The sequence below is a fragment of the Globicephala melas genome, chromosome 8, assembly GCF_963455315.2.
Source record: "Globicephala melas chromosome 8, mGloMel1.2, whole genome shotgun sequence".
In the NCBI taxonomy this organism is placed as follows: domain Eukaryota; kingdom Metazoa; phylum Chordata; class Mammalia; order Artiodactyla; family Delphinidae; genus Globicephala; species Globicephala melas.
In genome coordinates, this window is record NC_083321.1 from 52,767,909 (window position 1) to 52,792,006 (window position 24,098).

General features: G+C 54.7%; 1 protein-coding gene across 1 annotated transcript in view; it reads left to right on the forward strand.

Moving 5' to 3' along the window:
* The first annotated feature begins 3,207 nt into the window (after positions 1-3,207).
* The window catches only part of UVRAG (UV radiation resistance associated), a 360,244-nt gene continuing 339,353 nt past the window's right edge, over positions 3,208-24,098 (forward strand). Inside the window, 2 exon segments of the mRNA XM_060303729.1 lie at positions 3,208-3,763; positions 18,090-18,218. Coding sequence (XP_060159712.1) covers positions 3,208-3,763; positions 18,090-18,218 — 685 coding nt within the window.

A 24,098-nucleotide genomic window follows, 5' to 3' on the forward strand; every position in this document is an offset into this window, starting at 1 on the left:
TCCATCTGGGGTTTGGTCAAAGCACTGTGGGAAAAGCCCTGGGTTGGGACATGATGCAGGAAAGGTGACCCAGGTCCTGGAGCTGTCCTGCCCACACTCTGGCAGGAGCAGCAGAGCAGTGCATTAGGACGGGCATAGAGGGGTGCTGGAATGAGTGGGGAGGGGCCAGGAGAACTCAGTGCCTGGTATGAGCTCCCCATACCCGCCTCGTGCAGGAAAGAGCAGTCATCCCAGGACACAGAAAGCTGCTAAGAAACATCCTCTCTGGGTTACTCTACCTCTGGGTCTGGTTTTCCATCCAAGCCAAAGTGGAATGAGCTGTTTAAGCAGGAGCCCTGGGCATGGCAGCTGGGGACCAACGGGAGGGAGTTGTCACTCTGTGAGGTGACCCAGAAGGAAGCAAGTGCCCCTCTCAGCCCTCGGACTTGCCTCAGCATCCTTTGGTGAATATTCCCATGTATGTGAGAAAGGCCCAAATTGGACTATGTGTTATTGCCCCATCCCAAGCCCTCACACCACCAAACCACCCACCCACCTGATCTTTCTAACCCTCCAATCTAATCAAGGTGCTCTGGTCATACTCCTCCTTTGGTCCCGTCCCACAGGGTGAAGCCCAGGTGGGATTACACGGCCCCTCAGATCTGGTCCAGTCAACCTCTTCAGCCTGATCTCCTCCCCTGCCTGCATCCCTCTTCCAGCATCCTTCCTCCAGCCATATCAGGGTGCTCATGGTTCCCACCTCCAGGCCTCTGCCTAGGCTGTAGCCTCTGCCTGAAGGCCTTCTCCTTCCTTTCTGCTGGGCAGAATCCTACTCTTCATCTCAGGTCCAGCAGCAAATGTCATCATCTCTCAACCTTCTCGATTACCATTCCCTCCTCGGTGCTCCCCCATAGCACTTTGTCCATGACTTTGTTGTACTTATTCACTGGTCAGTCCACTGAGCCACAAATCTGAGCCAGGCCTGCACCAGGGCACCGAGTGATGAAGTTCCTGCTGATCCTGGGATAGCTCCTGGCCCACGGGAGAGGCAGACACTGCAGACAGTGACAGCACAGAGGAAAGGACGGAACTCGGCACAGCCTCCCACATTGCACTGCACCATAGCCTGGCTGTCTTGCTGCAACCACTGACTTGGGGACACTGCCTCTGGGTTGGGGCTCCTCAATGTCTGATTACCATCTGTGTCCCAATGAGAGCCGGGCCCAGGAAGGTGCACAGGAAAAATGTGCTGAAGTAGATGAACCTGGGATCTGAATGTTTCAAAGGGGACTTGGTCTTGATCCAAAGTCTTGCCATTTCAGTAGCTTACTTTCATAGCACAGTGGTGACACCCTTCTACATTCTGTGGTTTCATTTGCTCCTCAAATATGGGATAAGAACCGTCACCTCCATTTCATGATGCAGAAACTAAAACCTGGGCTGGGAAGATGACTTGCCCGAGGACACACTGCAAGTCAATGGGACAGGAAAGGCCAGAATGCAGGCCTCCTGCCTCCCAGCCCAAGCTCTGCCCCTTAGATCATACTATGAGGGGAGTGGGTGAGCCATGAGTTCTAGCCCCAGGCCTCCTCCACAGGAGACCCTTCTGGAGAAGGCACAAGCCACACACTGACTTGGGGTCCTTCCAGGCCAGTAGGAGTCTTGCTTCCAAGGGGACCCAAAACACCTCTGGGGAGAGGACTGAAGAATTCACGGCACCTTCAGCATCCACCTTGTTGCACTGCTCTTTCCCCAGAAATACATCACACCTGTCCCAACCTCCCAGCCTTTGCACATACCAGACCCCTATGTCCCCTGCAAACCTGGAAGCCACTAGCTTTACCTCAGTTTCCTAAAAGGCACCAAGCTCTTTTCAGCATCAGAGCCTCACCACATGCTGGTCTCTCTATCTGGAATGCTTTTCCTTCTACTCAGCCAACTCATGCCTCGGGGCTCCATGACTTTTTCTCAAGGTTTACTCCTATGGCCTTGAGTGGGTTGAACAAACGGCAGTGTTTCTAGGTCCCATCAGTGGCATTTGTCACATGCTGCCTTGGAACTGTGACTTCTGACAAGAAGAGATGGTAAAGACTTCAATGGCAGAGACTCCCTCTCCTCTTATGCTGTGAGCCCACACCCAGTTTGCTCAAGCTGTCCCCAAGGAATCCGTCTCTTCACTCACATGCTTTTTGCCCACACACCTCCCTTTACCCTCCACATCCAATAATTCATTCCACCACATTCCAGTAGATCTCACCTCCTCCTGCACTTTTCTCCAGACCAGGCCTTCTTTCCATCCTTCCACCACCATCCGAGCTCAGGGATCATTCTCTCTCGCCTGGGTCCCTCCCGCAGGCTCCTCACTGCCCCCTAGCCTCTAGCCTCTCCCCACACTATGGCTGAAGGATTCTTAAAAACATAGGTGACCACTGGCATTTCCCTACTCGAAGCTATACCCCCTAATGTCTCAAGAGTGGCAGTCAAGAACCTTCCTAAGATCTAGTCCCAGTCTCATATCCCACAGCTGCCTGGGCTCCAGATACTGCAGGTGCCCTAACCCTGCCCCAAACATGCTGCCTTTTCTAAGACTTTATGCCTTACCCCTACACCCTCCGTCGTCTACAAAACTACTCATCAAAGGGCAATGAAAATAATTTTGGAACACTTTCTATGTACCTGGCACTATACTATTTTTTTCACTTTACCTCATTTAGTTCTCAAAGCACATCACAAAATAAGTGTTATTGTTCCCATTGTACAGATATGGAAACTGAGGTTCAAGAAAGGGAGGGCCAGAACTGGGCTCCGGGTTTGCCTGATTCCAGCTCTGCTGTGCACTAATCTCTCTGGGAAGTTCACCCAGCCCCCGGCCCGCAGCCCAATGAAAGGACCTCTCTCCTCTTGGTCTATAGCCAGAGGTTTCTCTCTTGCCCTAGCATTGCTGCCAGCATCCGTATGGCTGCCTCTCACTAACGTGAGCACCCCCAGGGCAGGGCCGAGACTGACTGGTTTGGGTCCCCAGCACTCAGCAGTGTATAGATTCTCGGCGAAGTTTCTACAGAAACAGATGGAAAAGTAGAGGCAGCGTGAGGGCTTCAGGAGCCCACCCCTACCTAACTAAGCCCGATACAACCACCAATCAGAGGCGGGACCTCAGCATCTGTAGCCAAGGCGAGGCCTTGCCCAGAGCAAAACACAAACCCACGCCCGGCCCCGCCTGTCCTGCCCATGCCGGGGCTCCCGGCCCAAGTTCCTGCTGGCGGGCTGCACCAACCGCCGCGGGGGTGCGGCGAGGGGCGGGCGGAGGGAGCGGCAGGAATAACCAGGCAGCCCCTTGCAAGGAGGACTCGGCTTCGCGGGCCGCCCACCCGCGCCGAGCAGGGGCCTCCGAGCAGCTCTCCCGCGCCTAGCCGAGCCCGGCGCTCCCCCATCCCAACGCAGCTGGTGCGGCAGAGGTTGAAACAGCCGACCCCGCCCCTGCCGCGTCGGCCCCGCCCCCTTATGAGGTTACAAAGTGCCGCGCGCCGAGCCGCGGGCGCAGTGGCCGTGGCCGTGGCCGTGGCCAAGGCTCCAATTTCGGCCGCCGCTCGGGCCCGTCTGGCCGCCCACCCCCCGCTCCCCGGGCCGTAGCCGCCCCCGCGCTCCCGTGCTCGGCGCGAAGCCCTGGCCCAGGCGGCCGGGGCACGGGCCAGGGGCGCGGGGTCAGGCGGCTTCACGCGGAGCCCCGACTGCACCGGCTTCGCCATGAAGACCCTCATAGCCGCCTACTCCGGGGTCCTGCGAGGTGAGCATCGGGCCCAGCTGACTGGAGGGAGAGCTTTGACTGAGGAACCGTGCTGTCCCGTGAGAGCTCTCGGAGCTGGGCTAAGGGTCTGGGACATGAGCTGTTACAGCCCAGGGTCTGCAGGGCCTTGCGGGCTTTCTCCTGGGGCAGTGCAGCTGCCAGAAGGTTTTCAGGAAAGGATGTGATGAAAGGCTCTAAGGCAGGCAGGAGTGTGTTGGTAAGGTGGCGGCACGTTGCTGGAGGACAGGCCGCTATGGGGGCCGAGGTCCCAACCCCTTTCTTTTCTTTTTGGGATGGTTTGCCGCCCTCTCCCCCACCATCACTACCATTCTTCCCCCCAACTCACCTGGGTCTGAGATGAGGTTAGAATAATGGTTACCGGGTCTGATCCAGGCAACCTGGCATGGTAGTCATGTGGGCGCATTCTCCACTCTGGCACTCATCGATTTTGGGGACCTCTGTTACATCACTTCTCTTTCTCCAGCCTGTGAGATGGAGTGATAGCTGAGAACTCCTCTCCAAGCCCCAGCATTGCTCCTGGCCCCTGGCAGTTCCCACCCTCTCTCCTCACCTGGTGGATTAAGCTGTGAGGCACTGGATGGGGCAGAGCGGCAAGGGTTTTGCAATCCCCTGAAGCAGCCACCAGACAAGGAACATGCCTGGCTGGGACAGGTGTGCTCGCACTGTCTCCTTCCTCACACCCATTCTTCAGCCCAGGCTTGGGAGCCCACTCAGCAGCAACTGTGAGCCTGGCACACTTAGAAGGTGGGGCAGAGGACCCTGGGTGCCCTCCAGTGTGGCCCGGGCCCCTGTTCCACCGGTGTGCAACTGAGGCCCTCCGTGAATCAGGGGCAGAGTGGAGATCAAACTCCAGAGCTTTGCCCCCTCAAGGAAGAGCATCCCTTCCATGTCCCCCACCTCTCACCTGTACTTGGAGAAACTGAGATGGGAGGAGGCATGACCCACCCAAGGTTTCCTTAACAGGTGCCTTGGCCAGGGGATTAAATACAAATCCAGGAGAGCCTGGGACATTCTCACAGCTGTCCTGGTCTTGCTTGAATCCTCCCTCCCTCCACCTAAGTCTTTATTCTGCTTGCTGAACCTCTCCTACTTAGGATTTTTCTTCAGTAACTAATAGTAGCCTACTCGACCCATCTTCATTATAAAAATAAAACATATGAATTATTGGAATTTTGAAAAATATAGAAAAACAGGAAGAAAATTTAAAACTGCTGGTTAATTGACTATCCAAAAATAGCTTCCTAAGAGCATTTTAGTATATTTCTTTATAGTTTTATTTGTACACATTATTTAGATAAAGTTCAAAGCGTGATGTAGATATAGTTCTGAATCCTGTTTTCTCCCTCTTAATGTTAAATCATGAGTATTTCCTTCTGGTACTCCAAATCACTTATAATATTCTAGTGGCTGCCAGGTAAGCACCCTGGAGCTGTATCACAGGTTAACCGTGTCTGGGGCATTGGCGTTGTTCCCCGTGTGACTGTTGGTGTGATTATCTGCCCCTCTTGGTCTGGGTGCTGCTCGTTGCCCTTGGAGAGGTACCCAGCTGCTGTCACCATCTTCGGCACAAGCAGCCTGAGCTGCCCCAGACACCCAGCCCTACAGCCTCTGACAGCCCCTTCTCTAACTTTAAAGAGCTTGTCTGTTCACTGTGCCATTTAATGCCCATAACAGGGGAAGGAAGGGACCTAGCCATGTTCATGCTTTTGAAAATGCTTTTGTCTCCAGAGAATGGGATAGGGATGCTCTCTGTGGTGGTCCTTCCTGGAGATCCCCTTCCCTCACCTCTGCTGTCCACAGGCTGTGAGCTCTATCTTCCAGGAGCAGGCGACCCTGACCTCCTCATTTTTGACCTAGGATTTGTAGTTCAGGAGGACTTCCAGTGAATGATTTTGACCAAGTCACTTACTATCCTGTCAGGAGCATTTCTCCATGTTGTTATCAGGTCTTGAAAACATTAAAAAAAGATAAAAACTGGCTGCAAACCGTTCCATCCTGGGATGTAGCAAGGGCTGGTATGAAATGCAAACCAATTACTTTAGGTGTCTGGGCTCCGCTTTGGTGAAAGACTTGGGTGGGGAAGGGAGAGAGCTGAAGGAAATCTTGTGTTATCTGGCATCTCCATTAGACCTGCTTTCTACATCCTTGGTCTTTGAAGACACTCCCCAGTGGCCTGGTTTGCCTCTGCCAGTGAGGTCCCATTGTTGGGAGGTGGTGAACACCCTGTTGGTGGTGGTATTCAAGGAGACCCATGGCTTCTGTGAAGGGAATACCTGTGATGGGTGAGATTGAAATAGATACCTTGGTGTCTGGTTTCTTGACCGAAAGCAAAGGCCAGCTGTGGGTGCATGGGTAGGTGGGTGTGTGCTGGAAGTGTCGGGGAGACAGGCGTCTCTGTTGGTATCTTCTAATATCTGAAGGATTTACCTGTGCCAGGGGTGGAGAATGCAGAGTTAGTCATATTCGCATCCCTGCCTTTGCCCCTGGATGTGAGGCTCTTCAGGTCAAAGCCCTCTGGTGCCTGCCTCTATCCCCAGGGTTCACCACAGGACCCAGCACGAAATGGTGGCAGCCCAGTAAAATCCTGAGCTGATTTGCTCTGTGAGGCTCCGAAAAGCAAGGCCAGGAACAGGGGTGGCATCATGGGGGGCAGATTTGATGTAATGGAGGAATCCTTTCTGATAGCTATTGAGGATTGCAACAGGTTTGGTGTGGGTGGGGATGGAGCTCTCCATCACTGGGAGTGTGCAAGCAGGAACTTGGTAGGAGGTGGAACTAAGAGGCTGGATTGTTGGAGGCTAACTCTGGAACTCAGGATTGACAGTCACCTAACCCAGTCCTAAATCATAGGATGAGAACATCATTCTCATGTCCCTCCCTCTCCCAATTCTTTATAGCTTTCTTTCCTTGCATACACCACTTCCCCAAATGCACAAACGCCACTTTGGGGCTATCTGCGCTACTGAGGGCTCTTCTGGGCTGGGAAAGGAGAGCCAAGAGTAATATTTTATTAGCAGCCTAGGTGATTCACTAGCCAGTGTGGAAATCCTGCCACACCCCCATCCTCCCACCCCTGATTTCAGCAACAAGTACTTGAGTCATAAAATCAAAGCTCTCTGGGAACGCTGCATCTGGCACGGCCCTCACATGACAGATGGGACACTGAGGGGCCCAGAGAGAAGGGACTGGACCAGGGTTATCAAAGCCAGGGTTAGAACCCAGATCCATCTCCCAGTCGTTGGCCACCTTAAACCAAGAGAGAAGTGTGGTGAAGCCGTGAAGGGCTGAGCGCAGGGCTCTCGCCACTGTAGGTGGTCGTTTCTTGAATGAGTGTAGGTTGCTCCCAGACCATGATGGGAGTGGCAGATCACCCCTTCCCAAGCTTTTTCAGGAAGCTCCCCCAACTTGCCTTGATGAGTACATGCACCACGAGCCCCAGAGTTTTGAGGCCAGGGGAACAGCCAATTGCCCCTCATCGTACTCCAAACCTTCCAAACTCCTCCTTGTGGCCGTGGAGACCCCTGTGAGCAGTCCTCACGGCCTCACAACCTCGTCTCCTACCATGTCGTGCTCTAGAACTGCCAGGGGTCTTCCAGTTCCCCCAGCATTCCCACCAGTTCAGTCCTACCTCAGGGCCTTTGCATGTGCTGCCCTCTGCCCAGGTCACTGCATGGCTGGCTTCCAACCATTCAGTCTCCTCTCAGAGGCCTTCTCTGACCACACCATCTGGAGAGCCGCCCCATCTTGTTTTATTTTTTATAGCCCCTCTCATTACCTAAATTCTCATGTGTACTTATCTGTTTAGGTGATTGTCTCCCCCAGAAGAATGTCAGCCCTTTGGGAACAGGGACCCTGTCTGTCTTTCTCAGTGTTTGTCCCAGCATTTAGCACAGTGCCTGGTGTATAGTAGGTGCTCAGTAAATATTTGTTGAATGAATGAATCATTAATGGGACCTCAGCCCTCCTGAGCACTGCTCCTTCCTCTTGGCAGGAAGCCCTGCTTTTTGCTTCAGTGTGATTTCTCAATTCTTCCTCAGGCCTCCTCTGTGCCCACCCGTGCTGGGTGCTGGGCCTGCAGCTGTTCCCTGCTCTGGAGACACCACAGTCTCACGAGGAGCCGGTTCCAGGGCTGAGTGCCGAGGGCGGGGGGCTCACCACAGTTTCCCCCATTACTTCCAGGGCTTAGAAGCCAGAGAGCCAGGATTCCGGCCCTGGCTTCACTTCTGCTCTGGATATCTCACTCCCCCTAAATGGAAAATAAGATCAGAAAATCTCAAACTCTCAAGGATGTGAGGGTTTAGGTTAACACGAATGGAAAGCGCTTTGTAAACTAACTTGTGACTCGCCTGTTAGTCCTTGTCATTCATTTTGTGTGACACGTGCAACAGCCTCCAACACTATGGAGAGTGGCAGACTCAGCTCTGGGACATCCAGGAAGGCTTCTCACAGTGGGGACTCGCATGTGGGCCCTTCAGTTTATTGATGGAGCTCCTCTGTGTGTCAGACTCTGTGCTGCACACAGGTCAACCCATGGTCCCTGCCTTTGAGGAAGTGAGACTAGGGGGATGACAGTGCACAGTGGTCCACATAGTGAAAGGGGAAGGAAAGGGGTGGAGGCCTGGAGGTGAGGGTTAGGCAGCTAAATCATCCTGGGGTCAGGGAAGGCTTCCCGGAAGAGGCGACAGTCAATCTGAATATTGAAAGATGAACAGGTGTTACCAAGACAGGCAAGAACCTTCAGGTACAGGGACCAGAATAAATAGAGACATGAGATTTGTGTGGGAGGGGAAGTCTGACTGCAGGGTCTCTGGGCTACCAGCCTGAGCTGAGGTCCTGGTGTGCTGAGAGACACGGGAGATAGAGGTTGCTGTGTCCAGGCCTGGGGTGGCTCGCCTATGCCCTTTGCAGGGGCTGGGGGTGGAGATTTGAGAGCTGCTGGGAAAGGCCCCTGGTGCACAGAGTTTCTTGGCCTCCACCACTTCTGGAGCCTCCTGGGTGTGGAGTTGCTGCTGGCAGTTTTGAGGGTTTAGGGCTAGGAGTCTCAGTATCGTCATCTATAGAACGGGCCAATGCATGATAAGAATATCTGCCCAGGTTATGGTGCAGACCCAAGGAAGCTGAACACACAAACCCTTTGGGCAAATCGACAGAAGCAGGAGATGTGAATTCATTTCACTATTAGAGCAGATTTAGGGGCCAGGAGGCTCACCCTGCATCTGCTTCCCGTGTGACCTTGGGCAAGACCCTGCCCTCTCGGGGCCTCAGCCTCCTCGTCTGTACAGTAAGGAGGGCTGCATAAGGCAGCCCCCTTGGGTTCATTCCAGCTCTGCTGCAGAAGTGTGATTCTGATCATGCCCCTGACGGCTGTGGGATCCTGGGGGTCAACCTCCTACTCATTCTTGTCCCCAACTTGTCCTTGTGAAAATGGGCTCATGTCCTGCTTGGGGCCCAGGTAAGTGCCCCAGAAGAACCTAGCTCCCCACACTTGCCCATGTATTGTGATAAGGGCCTATTTTGAGGACTCCTTGGTGGTGACGTACCCACAAGCTGGTGGTGTTGCCATGGCAACCCCTCCCACTTCAGTAGCTATTTTTTTGATGTGTCAGAAGGTGGGGTAGTAGAGAAAGCAGGCCATTGGGGTCCTCAGCAGTCACCTCCAGGGTCCTCCAGGGACACCTTTGGGTCAGATGTCCCAGTGGGCCCTGTTTTAAGGACACCTAATTTGCTTTAAGGTTACCTACTTAAAGAACACCTAACCCTTAAAGGGGAGATTATTAGTCTTTCGAGAAAAGAAATCACCAGTGGATTGGGACCAGGTGAATGGCTGGCTAGTTGCCTCGGGGCCCTTAGCCACCATCTGAAGCTGGTGGAGGGAATGGAAGGGGTGGGCAGCAATTTTCCCTGCTTTCAGGATGGAGCCCAGGACTCCTCAGCCTGGCATCTCCAGTCCTCCATGGCTCACTCCCCCTGCACGTTCTCGACTAGCTTCACCCATTCACACGGTTGCTATGCTTCAACCTGGTTGAACTATTTGCAGTTAATTCCTCAAAGTTGTGCGCTCTCTCCCTTCCAGGCCTTTTCCAGTGCCATTTGTGGGACTCCAGTACCTGGGGTCCTGACCCTGCACCCCCCTCCTGTCAGCCTGGCAAACTTACTCATCCTTTACATCTCACCTGACCCATCCATGACAGCATCCTCCAGGCCAGTTGGGTACCTCCCGTGGATTCCCCGGCCCTGGCTTACCCTCTGTGCCTCGTTGTTCACAGCCCTGTCTCCCCAGCCATAGCTGAGGTGGGCAGCCCCGGGGCGGAGCTCTTCCTCCTACAAGAGCCCAAGAAGCAGAGGCAGGGCAGGGTGGCAGCTCCCACCCTAGAGCAGCGCCTAGCCTGGCCTGTGAAGGATACTCAGAAAGTACTCGCTGAATGAATGTTAATGTTTGGCCTCCACCCTTCTCTCCCTCCTTCTGGAACCTTCCACCGTTGCCCCTGCCTTTAATCGTGATCCCTCCAGCTAGAGGAGACCTTTCCCTCCTGATTCCCCAGAAAGTTCCCGTCTGACCCTCTGCCGTGGCACAGGTCCATCATCTCTGTTCTTGTCCAGGCCCTGTTTATTCATCGCAGGTCCCTCGAGCATCCTGTTGGCAAACATTGACCAAGCATCTGCTCTGTGCCTGACCCCATGCTGGGCACAGGGACCCAGATGAGCAAATGCACACTCGCTCCCAGAATGAGGAAGGCTGAGTGCAGGGTGAGGTGGGGCACATGGGGTGGGGGAGGAGGGCTTCCCCGAGGAAGAATCGGCCGGGAAGGATGAGGCCCATCTCTGACGGACCAGCTTTCAGGGCCTGGTAGGTACCCAGTAAGTGTGAGCTCAGTGACTGAGCAGATTGGGCCTGGAGGTGACAGGACTGTGTTTGGAGGGATGGCAGGCAGGGCCAAGAGTGTAGGGAGACTTCCTCGAGGGAAGAAGGGTCTGGCTGAGCATGTGGTAAGGCAGAGAATGGGCACAGCTTCGTGTGCAGGGCTAGTTGGAGCCCAACCCAAGGCTGGGCCTCTGAGATCAACAGGCATGACCCTGCAGAGCCATGACTGTCCCCCATCATCACACGTGAGGACTCCTGCTGAAAGGTGCTTGGCGGGGAGGGGACCCGGAAGAGAGCTTGCCTCTGGCCTTGAAGATGTGGCATTTCTTTGGCACTTGGACTAGCTTCCTGGACCTCAAAGGGTCTGCCAGGAGTCAGAATGTCCATCTCTCTGCCTCTGGCTCCCCTATACCCCTGGGCCCAGCCCTCTGGAGTAGCTTGGGGCGACTTCCTCACTGTCCACTTGGTAGCTGCTGGACCAGGGCAGAGCTTAGGTCGGGCTGGGCCCAGGTGTGGCATCCTTGGGGTGCAGACGTGAGCAGGGTGACTCCCCCACTCGGGAACCTGTGGCGGCCGTCCACATCCCTGTGACCTCTCTGGCACCTTTCTAGCTCTCTAACAGAGGTGCCAGACGCTGTTTGCCCCTTTGCCATAAGTTGTTTGGATTCCTCCCAACAATTCTGGATCATAACAGAGGAGGATGCCGAGTCTTCGACAGGGGAAGTGACTTTCAGGGTCTCACACTAAATAATAGTGGGAGCCAGGGTTTGAATCCTAAGTCTACTGAGGCCAGTGCCTCTGCTCCAAGCAAGGCAGGGGTTGTGAAACCCACTAGACAGGGGAGGAAACCCAGGCTTACTTGGTAATTACCCACCATTCACCCGGGTCTTTACTTTTTATGATACTCTTGCCTATACATCATCTCATTTAATTCTCCCAAGAATCTGGCAAGGTAGGTATTAGTCCCACTGTACAGACGAGGAAACTGAGGCTTGCACAGGAAGTGACTCACCAAGGCTGCACTTCCTGCGAGTTGGAGGTCAGGTTCTCCTGATGCCCGTCCGCCTGTCCTCTGCACCTTCTCCAGGCTGGTGAGCCCCTTCCCAGGATGCCAGTAGCTAAGGAGGGTAGAGGAGGCAGTGTGGGCCACCCAGAGGCCTGACCCAAGAATGTCACGTGTGCTCCAGTGTCCCCGTGGAGGGGAGTCAGCCTTGCTCCATGCCTCCCCTCCACAGGGGAGGATCCTCTTGCCTATCCCTCTAGCTTATTTTTCTTCATAGCTCTCATCACTGCCTGATGTTACAGCCTACATTTATGTGTCGGTGCTTTGTCTCTCCCTCAGCAGAATTTAAGCCCCCTAACAGGTGAGAGTTGACCTGCTGCATTCACTGCTATTTCCCCGGTGGCTGGCACAGTGCTGGGTACCTCAGAAGTGCTCCATGCTTATCCCTGTCCCCACCCACCTCCTCCAGGAGCCTACTTTGGGCTGCTTGAGCCCTTTCCATCTTTCCTATTCTCAGCATCTGTTTTGGGTAAATGTGAACCCCCGTTCCTGGGTCACTGAACATTCTGGGTTTGGGCCTGCCTCTTTGTAACTCCGTCTGAGTCTCTATTCCGGCAGTTGCCCCCAACCCCGAGTGCCCACTTTCCTCCTCTTCGCCTCCCAGATCTTGTCTTCCAGGCCCTGCTGAGGCCTCGCCACCTCCTTGGAGCCTCCCAGGCCAATGCCCCCGCTCTGCTCCCTCTCCTCGTAACACACAACCTCATGAGCACACACATCTTGAAAAACTTTGTGTTTGCTCATCAATTCCCCTCCCACTCTGGTCAGTGGTAAAAGCCATGACGAGAGCTAATCACCTAACAGGTGTCAGTCACCTAAGAGATGCCAAATGGACCTACATGCATTTTTTATTTTTATTTATTTTTTTTACCTTCCCAACCACCCTGACAGCTAGGGGTTCTTACCTTCACTTTACAGATGAGAAACTAAAGCTGAGAGGGGCTAAGTGACTTGCCCCAGGTCACAGAGTTATGCAGGGTCAGGGCTGGCCCAGGGCCCTTTCTCAGATTACGGGGACTGGGGCTCAGATGCTGCCCCCTCAAGCCTGTGCGAGAGGAAGCCCTGGTTGCATCAGTCCTGGATGCGGCCTGGTCACTTTACCATCAGATGTTGGGCAAAGAGGCGATACACACCCATCCCCACCTGCCATGAAACTTGGGACATGGTTGGGACAGAGAGGCAGCCCTCCCTTCACCAGGGGTGTGTTCCTGAAGTCGGGGTGTAGACTGGCTTGTGTAGTGGGGACCAGCCCTCAAGAGCCTGGCATCATGGAAATGATGAGGGACTCAGAACTCAAATGCCTGCCGAGAGTCCTGGCTCCCCTATACCCTGACCTCAAGCAAGTGGCTTAACATCTTTTGGCCTCACCTTGCCTCAGTTTCCATCTCTGTAAAATGGGGCTGCCCATCCCTGCCTGTCTACCTTCCCGGAGAGTGCTGTGGGGCAGGGAAGCTCCGTATAGACATGGGGGCAGGGGGTTCCTCTCTGGGGGTAAGAGAGCTGCTCTGGGCCTCTCTGGCAGCTCCACTCCCTCTGCCCTCCCCAAGTCCAGGAGCAAAGGAGCCGTATAAAATAAATGGTGAAATCAGTGGTGCCCTGGAGCAGCTATTTGGATTGGTTACTGCCAGTTTCTCTTCATAGAATGAGTCAAGTTACTCTGTGGCCTGTCTCGTCTTCCTTCATGAAAATAAGACATCTGTAGGAAGTGGGTTCTGTTCTTATCGTGGGGTGAGGGAAACTCATGCTCAGAGAGTGCGAGAGAGGCTCACTTCCCCACCCCATCTCTGGGGTCCTCAGTGATAGGGCTGGGGGCCTTCCTGTCAGGCAGCTCAGTCTGACCTGGGCATCCAGGCCTTCAGCTGCCTCTGGGACTTCGGCATTTGTTGATTCATGCAATAAACCCCTATGAGCTCCTTCTCTCGCCAGCCTGGCTGAGCTCTGGGCACATGGATGAATCAGGTACCAGCCCTGGAACCCAGGAGACGCTGGCCAAGGAGGATGACCAAGGAAATAGACACTGGCTGCAGTGGGACCGGCGCTGAGAGGGTGCGCAGAGAGTGCAGTGTGCTGGCGGAGGCTGGGGGAGGGGTGACGAGAGAGCAGATTGGAGCTGAGACTTGGCCAGGCTGTGGCTCCCTGCTGGTCACACCCAGGACTTGAGGACAGTCAGGCTGGGTATGAAGGTAGTGGCAGTGGTGACATCTGATTGTAGCACTGGCATCTCTTACCAGCTTCTGCAGGACCCCTCCCAGCCAAAACTGGGGCAGAGGAGATGCTGACAGCTGAGTGGTGAGGTCTGGCAATGACCTCCATCTGAAGCCCCACTTCCCATCTGCCGAGCAGCTGTACCAGGGCTATTGCAGGGTGGTGAGCCTCTAGGTGGTATCCTCAGGAGGGTGGACACCAGAATCCAAGCAGTCAGAGAGATCATAAAATTCATCCTCCCCACCACCATTTTATATATGGGGAAACCAAAGCCCAGAGAGGTGAAGTGACTTGGCCAAGGTGACACAGGAGTTGGTGGTACAACTGGGACTGGAACCCCAAGGCCTGCTACCATTTAACTTACTGCACAAGATGCCTGCTCCTCTAGAGGAAAATAGGTCATGCATTTTCTCCTGTCGCCTCCCAGCGTTCCCCCACTTTCTTTTGGGGAGAAGAGAGAAGGAACGTGGGGAGACCTGCAGCACAGGGACAGAACGCAGGCCTAGAAGTTAGGCCTGAATTGAGTCCAACTTTGCCACCCTCTGGCCAAGTGACCTTGGCTGTGTCACTTCCCTGAGCCTTTATCACCATCAAAATGGCAGTGATGATGCCAAACTCACAGGACTGGTGAGGAACCAGAGTGCCTATGGAAGTGCATTGGAGGCCCTGAAGCTGCATGGGCCGTGCGGGCCGCCTACCTGCCACCCAGCCCTACAGAGAGAGAGCCAGGGGTTGGGGAGGGGGGCCTGAGGATCAGCCAGAGCAGAGACCTGCTCGTCCTTTTGCTCAGCAAACCTTGCTGAGTGTTGACTCTGGGCCAGGCTCCGAGAGGCCACTGGGAACCAAGCCATGGATCAGACCTAGGCCCTTGGGCAGCTCCCAGTGTGATGGGAGAGCGGACTTGTAATCAGCAGTCGGTACCAGGTGAGGGGCTGTGGGAACCTGGAAGGAGGACTCCAGTCCTCTCTTATTTCTCTGTTCTGCTGGCCTCTCCCAACTTCATGTACTGACAGTTTCTCTCCAAGATGGGTGGGGGCTGGTGAGATGGCCCTAGAGGGTTCCACGCTTGCATGGGCCTTAGAGCTGATAATGCCAGAGAAGGAAAGGTGACCTCTCTCCAAAGGCTCGCCTGTTTGGGTTTTGAAGGACGAGCTGCCTTATCTCATTGTTGGGGGTCATCAGGTGGGCAAGGCAAGGAGCGGCTTTCTAGGCAGGGGAGCAATGACTGGATATTTCTTAGATCCACAGGGGGCTTCCACTGGGCCTGTGGTTCAGCATCCTGGGCAGGCCAGCTCCCAGGGCTGGGCTCTGTGGTCAGCCAGGTCGGGATGGTCTGGCCAGGAGGCAGCCGAGTGGGCCCAGGCCTGAGGGGCACAGAGGGGCAGCACCCTCCCGGCCTCCCCCTCCAGGCAGCCCCCTCACTGTGCCGCCCACAGGAACACCTGCCACTCCTCAGTGGACTTTGCATTTCCTAGTTGGTTGCAGCGCGGGCTATGGGCGGTAGTTGGGCCGAGGCAGGGAGGACAGACTGGGGAGTGTGGGAAAAGCCTAGCTCTGGCCAAGCTGCCCTGGGGCTTGTGGGAGCCCTTCAGGCCTTCTCCTTCTGTGTGGATAATAGGGTGACGGTTGAATAAGACAGTCTACATTTCCTGCACCCTGACTTTAGCTAATTGTGAGAGACCTGTAATAGCAGATGGACTTGGATTAGGAAACAAGGAAGAATTTTCCAGTTGTTTCAGTGGGGGATGTGTCACCAATGTGGCCTTACTCTGCGTACCCCACCTCCAAAGCAGGAGAGCTCCATGTAGTGAGTGCGACCAGCTCGTTGGTCCTGACCCAAAGGCAGGGGCTAGACAGCCCTTTCTCTGAGCACTCCTTAGACATTCCTCAAGCACTCTTTGGGGTCCTGTTTGCAGTAGGAAGTGGTCAGATGAGACAACGTCTGATGCCTTTCCTTCCATCACCTTTTTTCCCCTGCCCAGTAGAAGGTGGAGGCCCCCAGCTCCTCCCTGCATCCTTCCCCCACCCCAAGCTTACCCTACCTAAGACTTTGGACTGAGTGTCCTGTTAAAATGCAGATTTTGGTTCAGTAGATCCAGGCTGGGGCCCTGCGTTTCTAAACAGCTACGAGACCACTCTGAGTAGGAAGGTGCTGGAGAACATTCTATCCTCTCTGCAGCCAAGGCACCCAGCCTGCCCCAGACCCAGGGCAGGGACTCGTCTCCCACGGCCCCTGCTTCCCTTCATCCCACACATTCCCAGTGGCGAGGGAATGACTTGGCAGGCCGGCCCTTGGATTGGGGTTCAGGCCTATGCCTGACCTTACTTCCCTCCCGCCTGTACTCCCCCAGTACACTCTCCCCACTTCTGAGCACAGGCCACCCTTGGACCTGCTGTACCCTGAGCAGGGGGCAGGGATCCTGGGTTCTGGCCCTGGCTAGGTAACCCTAGACAAGTCACTGCTCCTGTCCTCAGCGTCCCCAAATGTTCAGTTGGGCTGTACCAGATGACCCCAGAGGGCCCTCGGCCTCCAGGATGGGGTGTTGGAAAAGTGTGAAGGTAGAAACGGCTGTGATGGTAGGATATTTACGTAGAGGGCGAAGGAGCAGTTATGCGCTAAACCCCTGGCATGCCTGTGTAGCTCAGGCTATCATCTGCTTGGGTGAGTTCACATACTTCCACCTCCGCCCCAGGTGTCCTGTGGAGCGGCAGATGCTGCTGGGCACCCAGTATGTGCCATGCCCTGGGGATGTGGCTGTGCGCCCTCGAGGTCTTGCCTGAAGTCGCATAGCGAGTGGAGCCACGGTTGGCGCTGGGATCCGACGCTTCTGCCGTGCCAAGCCCCCTCCTTCTGCTCCACTAGACCAGGTGAAGGGGACAGGACTGACGTGTCTGCCTTGAGGCCTGGCGTTATTTACATGCCTCCCGAAAGTCAAAGTAATTGTTAACTTTCGGCAGATGAGGGTTGTGTCCCTTTCTAATCTCTGCCGTAACCTTGTTGAAATACAGATTTTGAAGAAACACAAGGGCTTGAGTGTAAGCCCTTATACCGCTCGCCCTCCCACTTCCGCAGTAGGCCAGGGAGAAAGGTCACGAGACCCTCAAGGACAAGATTGTGACTCAGCGGGGGGCCTGGCAGAGTGGGTCGTGTGAAGGAATGTTTGACCGGCACACGGTAGGTAGGCACTCGGTGAAGATGTGCTGAGCAAAGGGCGTGCAGTTGGGGCTCAGCACATGTGGAGTTTTGAAGGGGGGCACTCCTTTGGCCCAGCTGCCAGAAGGAATGGGCTATGTCAGGAGCCTCGTCCATGCTCTTCCCCAGCGCTGCCTCTCCTGCAATCGCCAGGCTTTCCGGTCCCTCTGCCCATCAGCCGCTGGAGTCCAGGGCGTCATCCTGGGGCCACGGCCACAGAGCCAATTAACTGGGCACATCTTGTCCTAATTTATAGGCTTGCACTTGCTTGGTAGCAAACAGAATTGCAGCCCTCAGTGTTCCGAAGCTCACTGGCCACTGGAAGCAGGGGTTCCTGGCTGGTTCCTCTCTGGGCCCCAAGCTTTGGGCACTGAGATGAAGCTCAAAGTGTGAATCCCTCTGCAGGTGGTATCAGTGGCGTTGGCGGTGGGGCAGGAGGGCTCAGCTCACTGGGAAAGGGTATTAGTCCTGGAGATACAGGGGTGGGGCGTGGGTCAAGGATTGGGGGTGCGCAAAGTACACTTGGAGGAAAAAAACATTGCAGGTTGGATGTTGGCCCTCTGTCCTTGGCCTCACAGACACAGAGAGCAAAGATTAAATATTTGTACTAGATCCAGATAAAGGATAAAGACAGGAGTTTGATTGGGGTGAAGGGGAGGGAAGAAAACTGGCAACTATGGCAAGCCTCCCCCTAGCCTCTTTGGATACCCTGTTTGTTCTCCAAAATGACCCTTTGAGGGGGGACATCATTCCCATTGGGTATACATAGAAACTGGGGCACAGGGAAGCAAAGCATGTGAACAGCCCAGAATTATCAATACAAAACTGTTGTGTGGCAGGGCTGGGATGTGAGTCCAGATCTGTCTGATGTGTTGGCCCGTGCGCCTCTCATGTCTAGGAAGGTGTCTGTGGGAGATGGCTTGATGATGGGGACTCTGAGGCTGGAGGGAAGGGTGGACAGGCTGACATCTCTCTTCTGTCGCAGGCACTGGCTCCAGCATCCTCTCCGCCCTCCAGGACCTCTTCTCCATCACTTGTCTCAATAGGTCCAAGGTGGAAAAGCAGCTACAGGTCATCTCGGTACTCCAGTGGGTCCTGTCTTTCCTCATGCTGGGTAAGCCGGGGCTTAGAGGGTGAGGGCAGGCAGGGGCCACCTCCCCAGCAGATGTTGGAGAGGTGAGGGGTAAAAGCATCCTCCCACCTCCCACCTTTTGGGTCCCCGATCAAGTGCTCTACCCCAGGCACGCGTGAGGACTCACCAAGATTCACTGGGAGGTGGTGGTATGCTTCCCATTTTAGAGATAGAAAGCGCAAGTCTCAGAGAGGGTAAGTAACTTGTCCAAAGTCACACAGATTTGGGTCCAGGTCTATAGGACCCCCAAAGCGTGGGCTGTTCCCACATGCTGCCCTGCCTCCCAGCAGACATTTTCCCACAGGTATGTTGCTTTGCCTTCGGGTGGTGTGGTCCTGGGATTGAGTCCTGACTCCACCACAAACAAGCTCTATGACTTTACACAGGTTCCTTGAACTCCCTGAAAGTCAGTTTCCTCATTTTGAACGTGAGGAAAACGCTGTCTCACATGTCGCACGGGGCCAGGGCGTGGTGGGCCCCCAGTGTAGGGAGCTGCTGTCGGGAAGCGCCCTCAGAGCCCCCGCCCAGGCCTCATCCACCCTCTGCTGAGCACGGTCCCCAGCTGCTTCCTGCAGCCCATTCAAGGCTTCTCCTTGTCTCTCTCAACACCTCCCACTTCAGTGCTTTGGTTGCGTCTCCGGCAGGTCCAGGTTGGTGCCCCCGTCCCCTGGGTTGCCATCCAGACCGGGGTCAGGGTACCACAGGTTGTCCAGGAGGAGGAAAGGGCCCCTGGCCTGGGCCAGGCCCTGCTCTCCCAGCAGCCTCTCCTCTTCCCCAGGCCCCAGTGTCCTCAGCATAATAAGTGACTTCCCCAGCACCTCAGGGCAGACAGACCTGTTGCCGAGCATTGTAGAGTGAGTCTCTCGGGACAGCCCGCTCTTCAGGATCGTTCGGGCCAACGGGGATCATCAGAAATTACCGTGTCAGTGCTGAGCCGCATGCTCCCAATAGGTGTGGGGGCCTCTGAGGCCACATTTCCAGGGCAGCAGCTGCCCCTCCCTCCCTCGGCAGGGCAGAGGGATGGGACGGGGCTTGCTATCTATAGAGCCCCCTCAGTGGACCGGGCACTTGATGTGTCTGTCTTTCCTTGACTTCCCACTTCACAGGTGAGGAAATAGGGACTCACAGAGGTTCCGTGACTCTCCGAGATGGTGAAGCTCGTTCAGAGGCAGAGTTAAGGATTAAGCGGAAGCCCAGAGCACTCACCAGGGAGTCCGGAATTAGTGGACCTGGTCTGAAATAGCCAGTCTTCACTTTGAGGCCCAAGAGCGGGCTTTAGGGGGTTCCGTGAACCCCTAAAATTAGGCGCAAAATTATATGTGAAAGTATGTTCGCATTTTTCTGGGGTGAAGGACCATCACTGTCCTCAGATTTGTGCAGAGGCATATGGGCCTCAACAAGATAAAGAAACACTGGCTAGGGAACAGAGCAAATTAAACTGGCTCCCTGAGGGCTCAAACCTGCACCTTGGCCTGCTTGGCCAATTTTTAGAATCCCGGGAGTAGAGAGCACAGTGTAACCCCTCCATTTTCAGATAAGAAGCAGGGATCCAGTGAGGGAAGAGCCTAGCCCAGAATCACATGAGAAGGAAGTCATGGGGCCAGAACAAGACCCCATGGACTCCAGCCTCCAAGCCCCTCCCTCGTCTGCTGTGCCAGCTCCCTTAGTCCCCATCTGCACCCAGAAGCCGCCACTATCCCACTGTCTTAGTGAGTCGGGGCTTGGCTGGTGGGGCGCTGAGCAGCTGGTAGAACCCCAACCCGTGCAGCACGTGGCAGGGACTGGCCCCAAGCTGTAGGTTAATAATAAATCGAGCCTAACCACAGCCCAGAGACCAGCCCGGCATCTTCCCGAGCCCTTGCGTAGGTGGGAGCCAAGCCTGCTTGGATGGGCAGGTGTGCTGAGCTGCTGCTAATTATTGTCCTGAGCAGCCCTGGCCACTCGCTCCCGCTGCCGCCCCAATCTACCGGCAGGCGCTCGCCTGGAGTTGCAAAGGCTGCTGTGGCCCCACGGGCCTCCCTCTCGAACAAAGTGACTCACCTCCATTTTTGTGCCACGGATCCCTCTGGTATCTGGTAAAGACTATAAACCTTATTCAGAGTTTTAAAATGTGTACTACAAAGTACACTGGATTTCAAAGGAAATCAATGGTATTAAAATATAAATACGTACACATTAAGACATCGAATTCCACATACAGTGACACATTCTTTTTTGTTATTACGTTAAAAAGATCTAGCAGCAGGCATAATCATTACTATAATTCTTTTTCTTTTTTTTAGCCGCATTGGGTCTTTGTTGCTGCGCGCAGGCTTTCTCCAGTTGCGGCGAGCAGGGGCTACTCTTCATTGCGGTGCGCGGGCTTCTCATGGCCGTGGCTTGTCTTTGTTGCGGAGCACGGGCTCTAGGCACGCGGGCTTCAGTAGTTGCGGCACATGGGCTCAGTAGTTGTGGCTCACGGGCTCTAGAGCGCAGGTTCAGTAGTTGTGGCGCACGGGCTTAGTTGCTCCGCGGCATGTGGGATCTTCCTGGACCAGGGACCAAACCTGTGTCCCCTGCATTGGCAGGTGGATTCTTTTTTTTTTTTTTTTTTTTTTTTTTTTTTTTGAAGGTTCTATCTTAGCTACTGTTTATTTTTTTTTTTTTTTTTTTTTTTAACATCTTTATTGGGGTATAATTGCTTTACAATGGTGTGTTAGTTTCTGCTTTATAACAAAGTGAATCAGTCATACATAAACATATGTTCCCATATGTCTTCCCTGTTGCGTCTCCCTCCCTCCCACCCTCCCGGCAGGTGGATTCTTAACCACTGTGCCACCAGGGAAATCCCACTATAATTCTTTTTTTTTTTAAATAAATAAATTTATTTATTTATTTATTTTTGGCTGTGTTGGGTCTTTGTTTCTGTGCGAGGGCTTTCTCTAGTTGTGGCAAGTGGGGGCCACTCTTCCTCGCGGTGCACGGGCCTCTCACTGTCGCGGCCTCTCCCGTTGCGGAGCACAGGCTCCAGACGTGCAGGCTTAGTAGTCGTGGCTCACGGGCTTAGTTGTTCCGCGGCATGTGGGATCTTCCCAGACCAGGGCTCGAACCCATGTCCCCTGCATTGGCAGGCAGATTCCCAACCACTGCGCCACCAGGGAAGCCCCCACTATAATTCTTTAGTGATGAGAATAAATGATTTTTCAAGATATCCCCAACTGCCATAAATGTGATACGGAAAAACTTTTGGTTTCTATTGGCGTCACTGCCTACAGGGGCTGCTGCTAAGACTACCGTGGTCTGGTACATAAATGAAGGAAACATTAAATTTCTATAAGAGATGGGTGAAAATTAAGATGTTGGTTTTTTTCCATATCCAAGTCCATGGATCTCCAGGTTGGACACTTATCTTTGTGTTAAGTCCTCTTCACACACTATCTCTTGTCGTCCTCCCAATACCCTGTTGGAAATCGAGGCTCAGGGATGGACCGTGGCCAGTGAGCGGCAGGGCCCTGGCTTCATGGAAGAGCGTGTCCGTGCTCTTCCTGGGCTCCACTGCTGCGTCCCTGCAGTGAGCAGCCATAGGCTGCCCGCTAACGGGCCTTGGGGAGCAGAGTTTTGAATCATCAGCTTGACCATGATGTGTGGGGTGGGGTGATTGTAAAGGTGGGTCCTGAACCTTCCGCATGTGGAGCCAGAAGTTGTTTGCATCTCCTGGCCCCAGGGGGGTTGGTTCCTGCTGCAGCCGCGTGATCTACAGGGATAGATCAGGGAGCCCCCTGTTCATAGTACTGGGATTAGACTCTGAGAAAGGCAGGTTGTTTGGTGGGTGTCATTCATTTTTGCCCAATAAACCTTTCCTGTGTTGGTTGCTAGGGCTGGAGAAGTTCATCTGACCTGGTTCCAGCTCCCAAGGAGCTCAGGGGCTGAAGGGCCGTCTGCTGGAAGGAGTCCAATGGGGGACGCAGATAACGATGAGACAGATGATAGGGGCTGTGGACACACAGGGGTGAGAGGGAGCGGGGCCCCCCAGCTGAGAAAGTCCAGAACTAGAATGCAGTCTCTGGACCCTCCATCTGTTCTCTTTCCTCCTCGCAGGCTGCCTTAGCACCACAGTGAGGACAGTGGGTAGGGACTCCCACCTTCCCAGAGAGCCCAGACATCTGGGCAGGGCAGCCTGGGGCTCTGCCCCCTCTGATCCTGCTACCCCTCAGCCAGTGTTAGGCGTTTGATGGCAGCTGGGTTTCCCGGCTGCTCAGACCCTAGCCTGAACCTCATGGCCCTGCCCAGGCCCACCCGGAGCACCCATCTGGCCGCTGAAGGCGCTTGGATACCTGTGGCGTCTAGGGGGCTTGTGACCCCTTTTCTAGGCCTAAGAATGGGGACCAGAGGCAAACTGCTCAACAATGTGAGTGACTTTGTAAGTGGTCTTAACTTAGTCACAGCCATTCACCAAGCTGCCTCCGGTACTTCACAGTTTGCCTTTAACAGGGTTTTACAGGCTGCAAATGCTTCCCTAGAGACTCACCTTCCCTGTCTGTGACATCACACTCCTGAGCTGGTCCTGAAAAACTGGACACCTGGCCCACTGTATGTTCACCGCCTCTCCCAAGATAGTTGAACCACTTTTAGCTACCTTGGGGAGAGGCTAGCTCAGAGGCTTAGAACAGGACCGCATTGTGGATGACAAGGGACCACCATTTTCCTGCCCTTAGCCTCATGGAGTGTCTGTGTCCAGCCCTCCCCTCTCCCTCGGGAAACCAGAGGAGGCTGAGCACGGTGGGAAGAAGAGAGCATGAAATGCAAAGCCAGGCAGCCCTAGAGCACCCGTGACTAGTGCAGCGCCCACCAGAGGGTGTGCCTACAACCAGGGTTGGCTTCCCTTCCTAGGCAGTGGAGGGGATGCTGGACGGAGGCCATGCTTCTCCCAAGCATGAGTACCTGTTGTCCCTGGTCCTGTGCTAAGTGACAGGGGGCAAAGAAGATGTGACCCAGCTAGTGTGGAGAATTCAGAGGTGAGAGGTCCGTGTGGGAGGACAGTATGATACCGGAGAACAGTTCCTGAGGTGAGGTCTGAGCTTAGCCTTGAAGGCTCGGTAAAAATTGGAAGGATAGAAGCTCTGATGAGGGCTTTCTGTGCCAGGTTATTCAACCTTATGGCCGGCAGGCCCAGAATAAAGGGACCACTGGAAGCTGGTCCCAGGGAGTCTTCAAGTGTCCTGCTGGGGGTTTTGAGAGAGGGACTGATGGGCTCTGGGCTTTGGCCTAGGACTGCCTGGTGCTTGGTTATACTGGAAGGGGGCCAGCCCTCCTCCTGGGGCAGGAGTCCCACTCTCCCACCTCCCTCCAGTGGCAGTCTGGGGCTTCTAATTTTTAGTGAATCTCTAAAGCCTGGTGCAGATTTTGGACTTAATAGTCAGACTTGAGTTTGAATCCTGGCTCTGCCTCATTCCTGCTGGGTGACCTTGGGCAAGTTACCTCCCCCTGGAGCCTCAGTGTTCTCATCTCTAAAATGGGGTAAAAGTCACGCTGCCCCACACTTGAGACAGTGACTCATCCCAAGTCCTGAGACATAGAGGCACTTGGCAGGTCCCTCCCCTCGTCCACAGTCACTATGCTGGACACTCGGGTGGGGAGAACATGCCAGGAGGGGCAGAAAGAACAGCTCTAAGGACAGCTTCACAAGAGATCCACCACCTCTGGCACTGCTGCCCAGACAACATGGAGCCCACGTGCCCCTCGATGCCGGGACAGCCCATCAGAGCCTAGGAGATGAGGCTTGTGTCCCCATGAGCCGGCTCCTCCCCTGCACCCCCACCCTGCCCCCGCCATGGCTGTGGGCTCCCTCTGCCCAGGGCCCCAGCTGTGCCTAGCTTAGTGCCA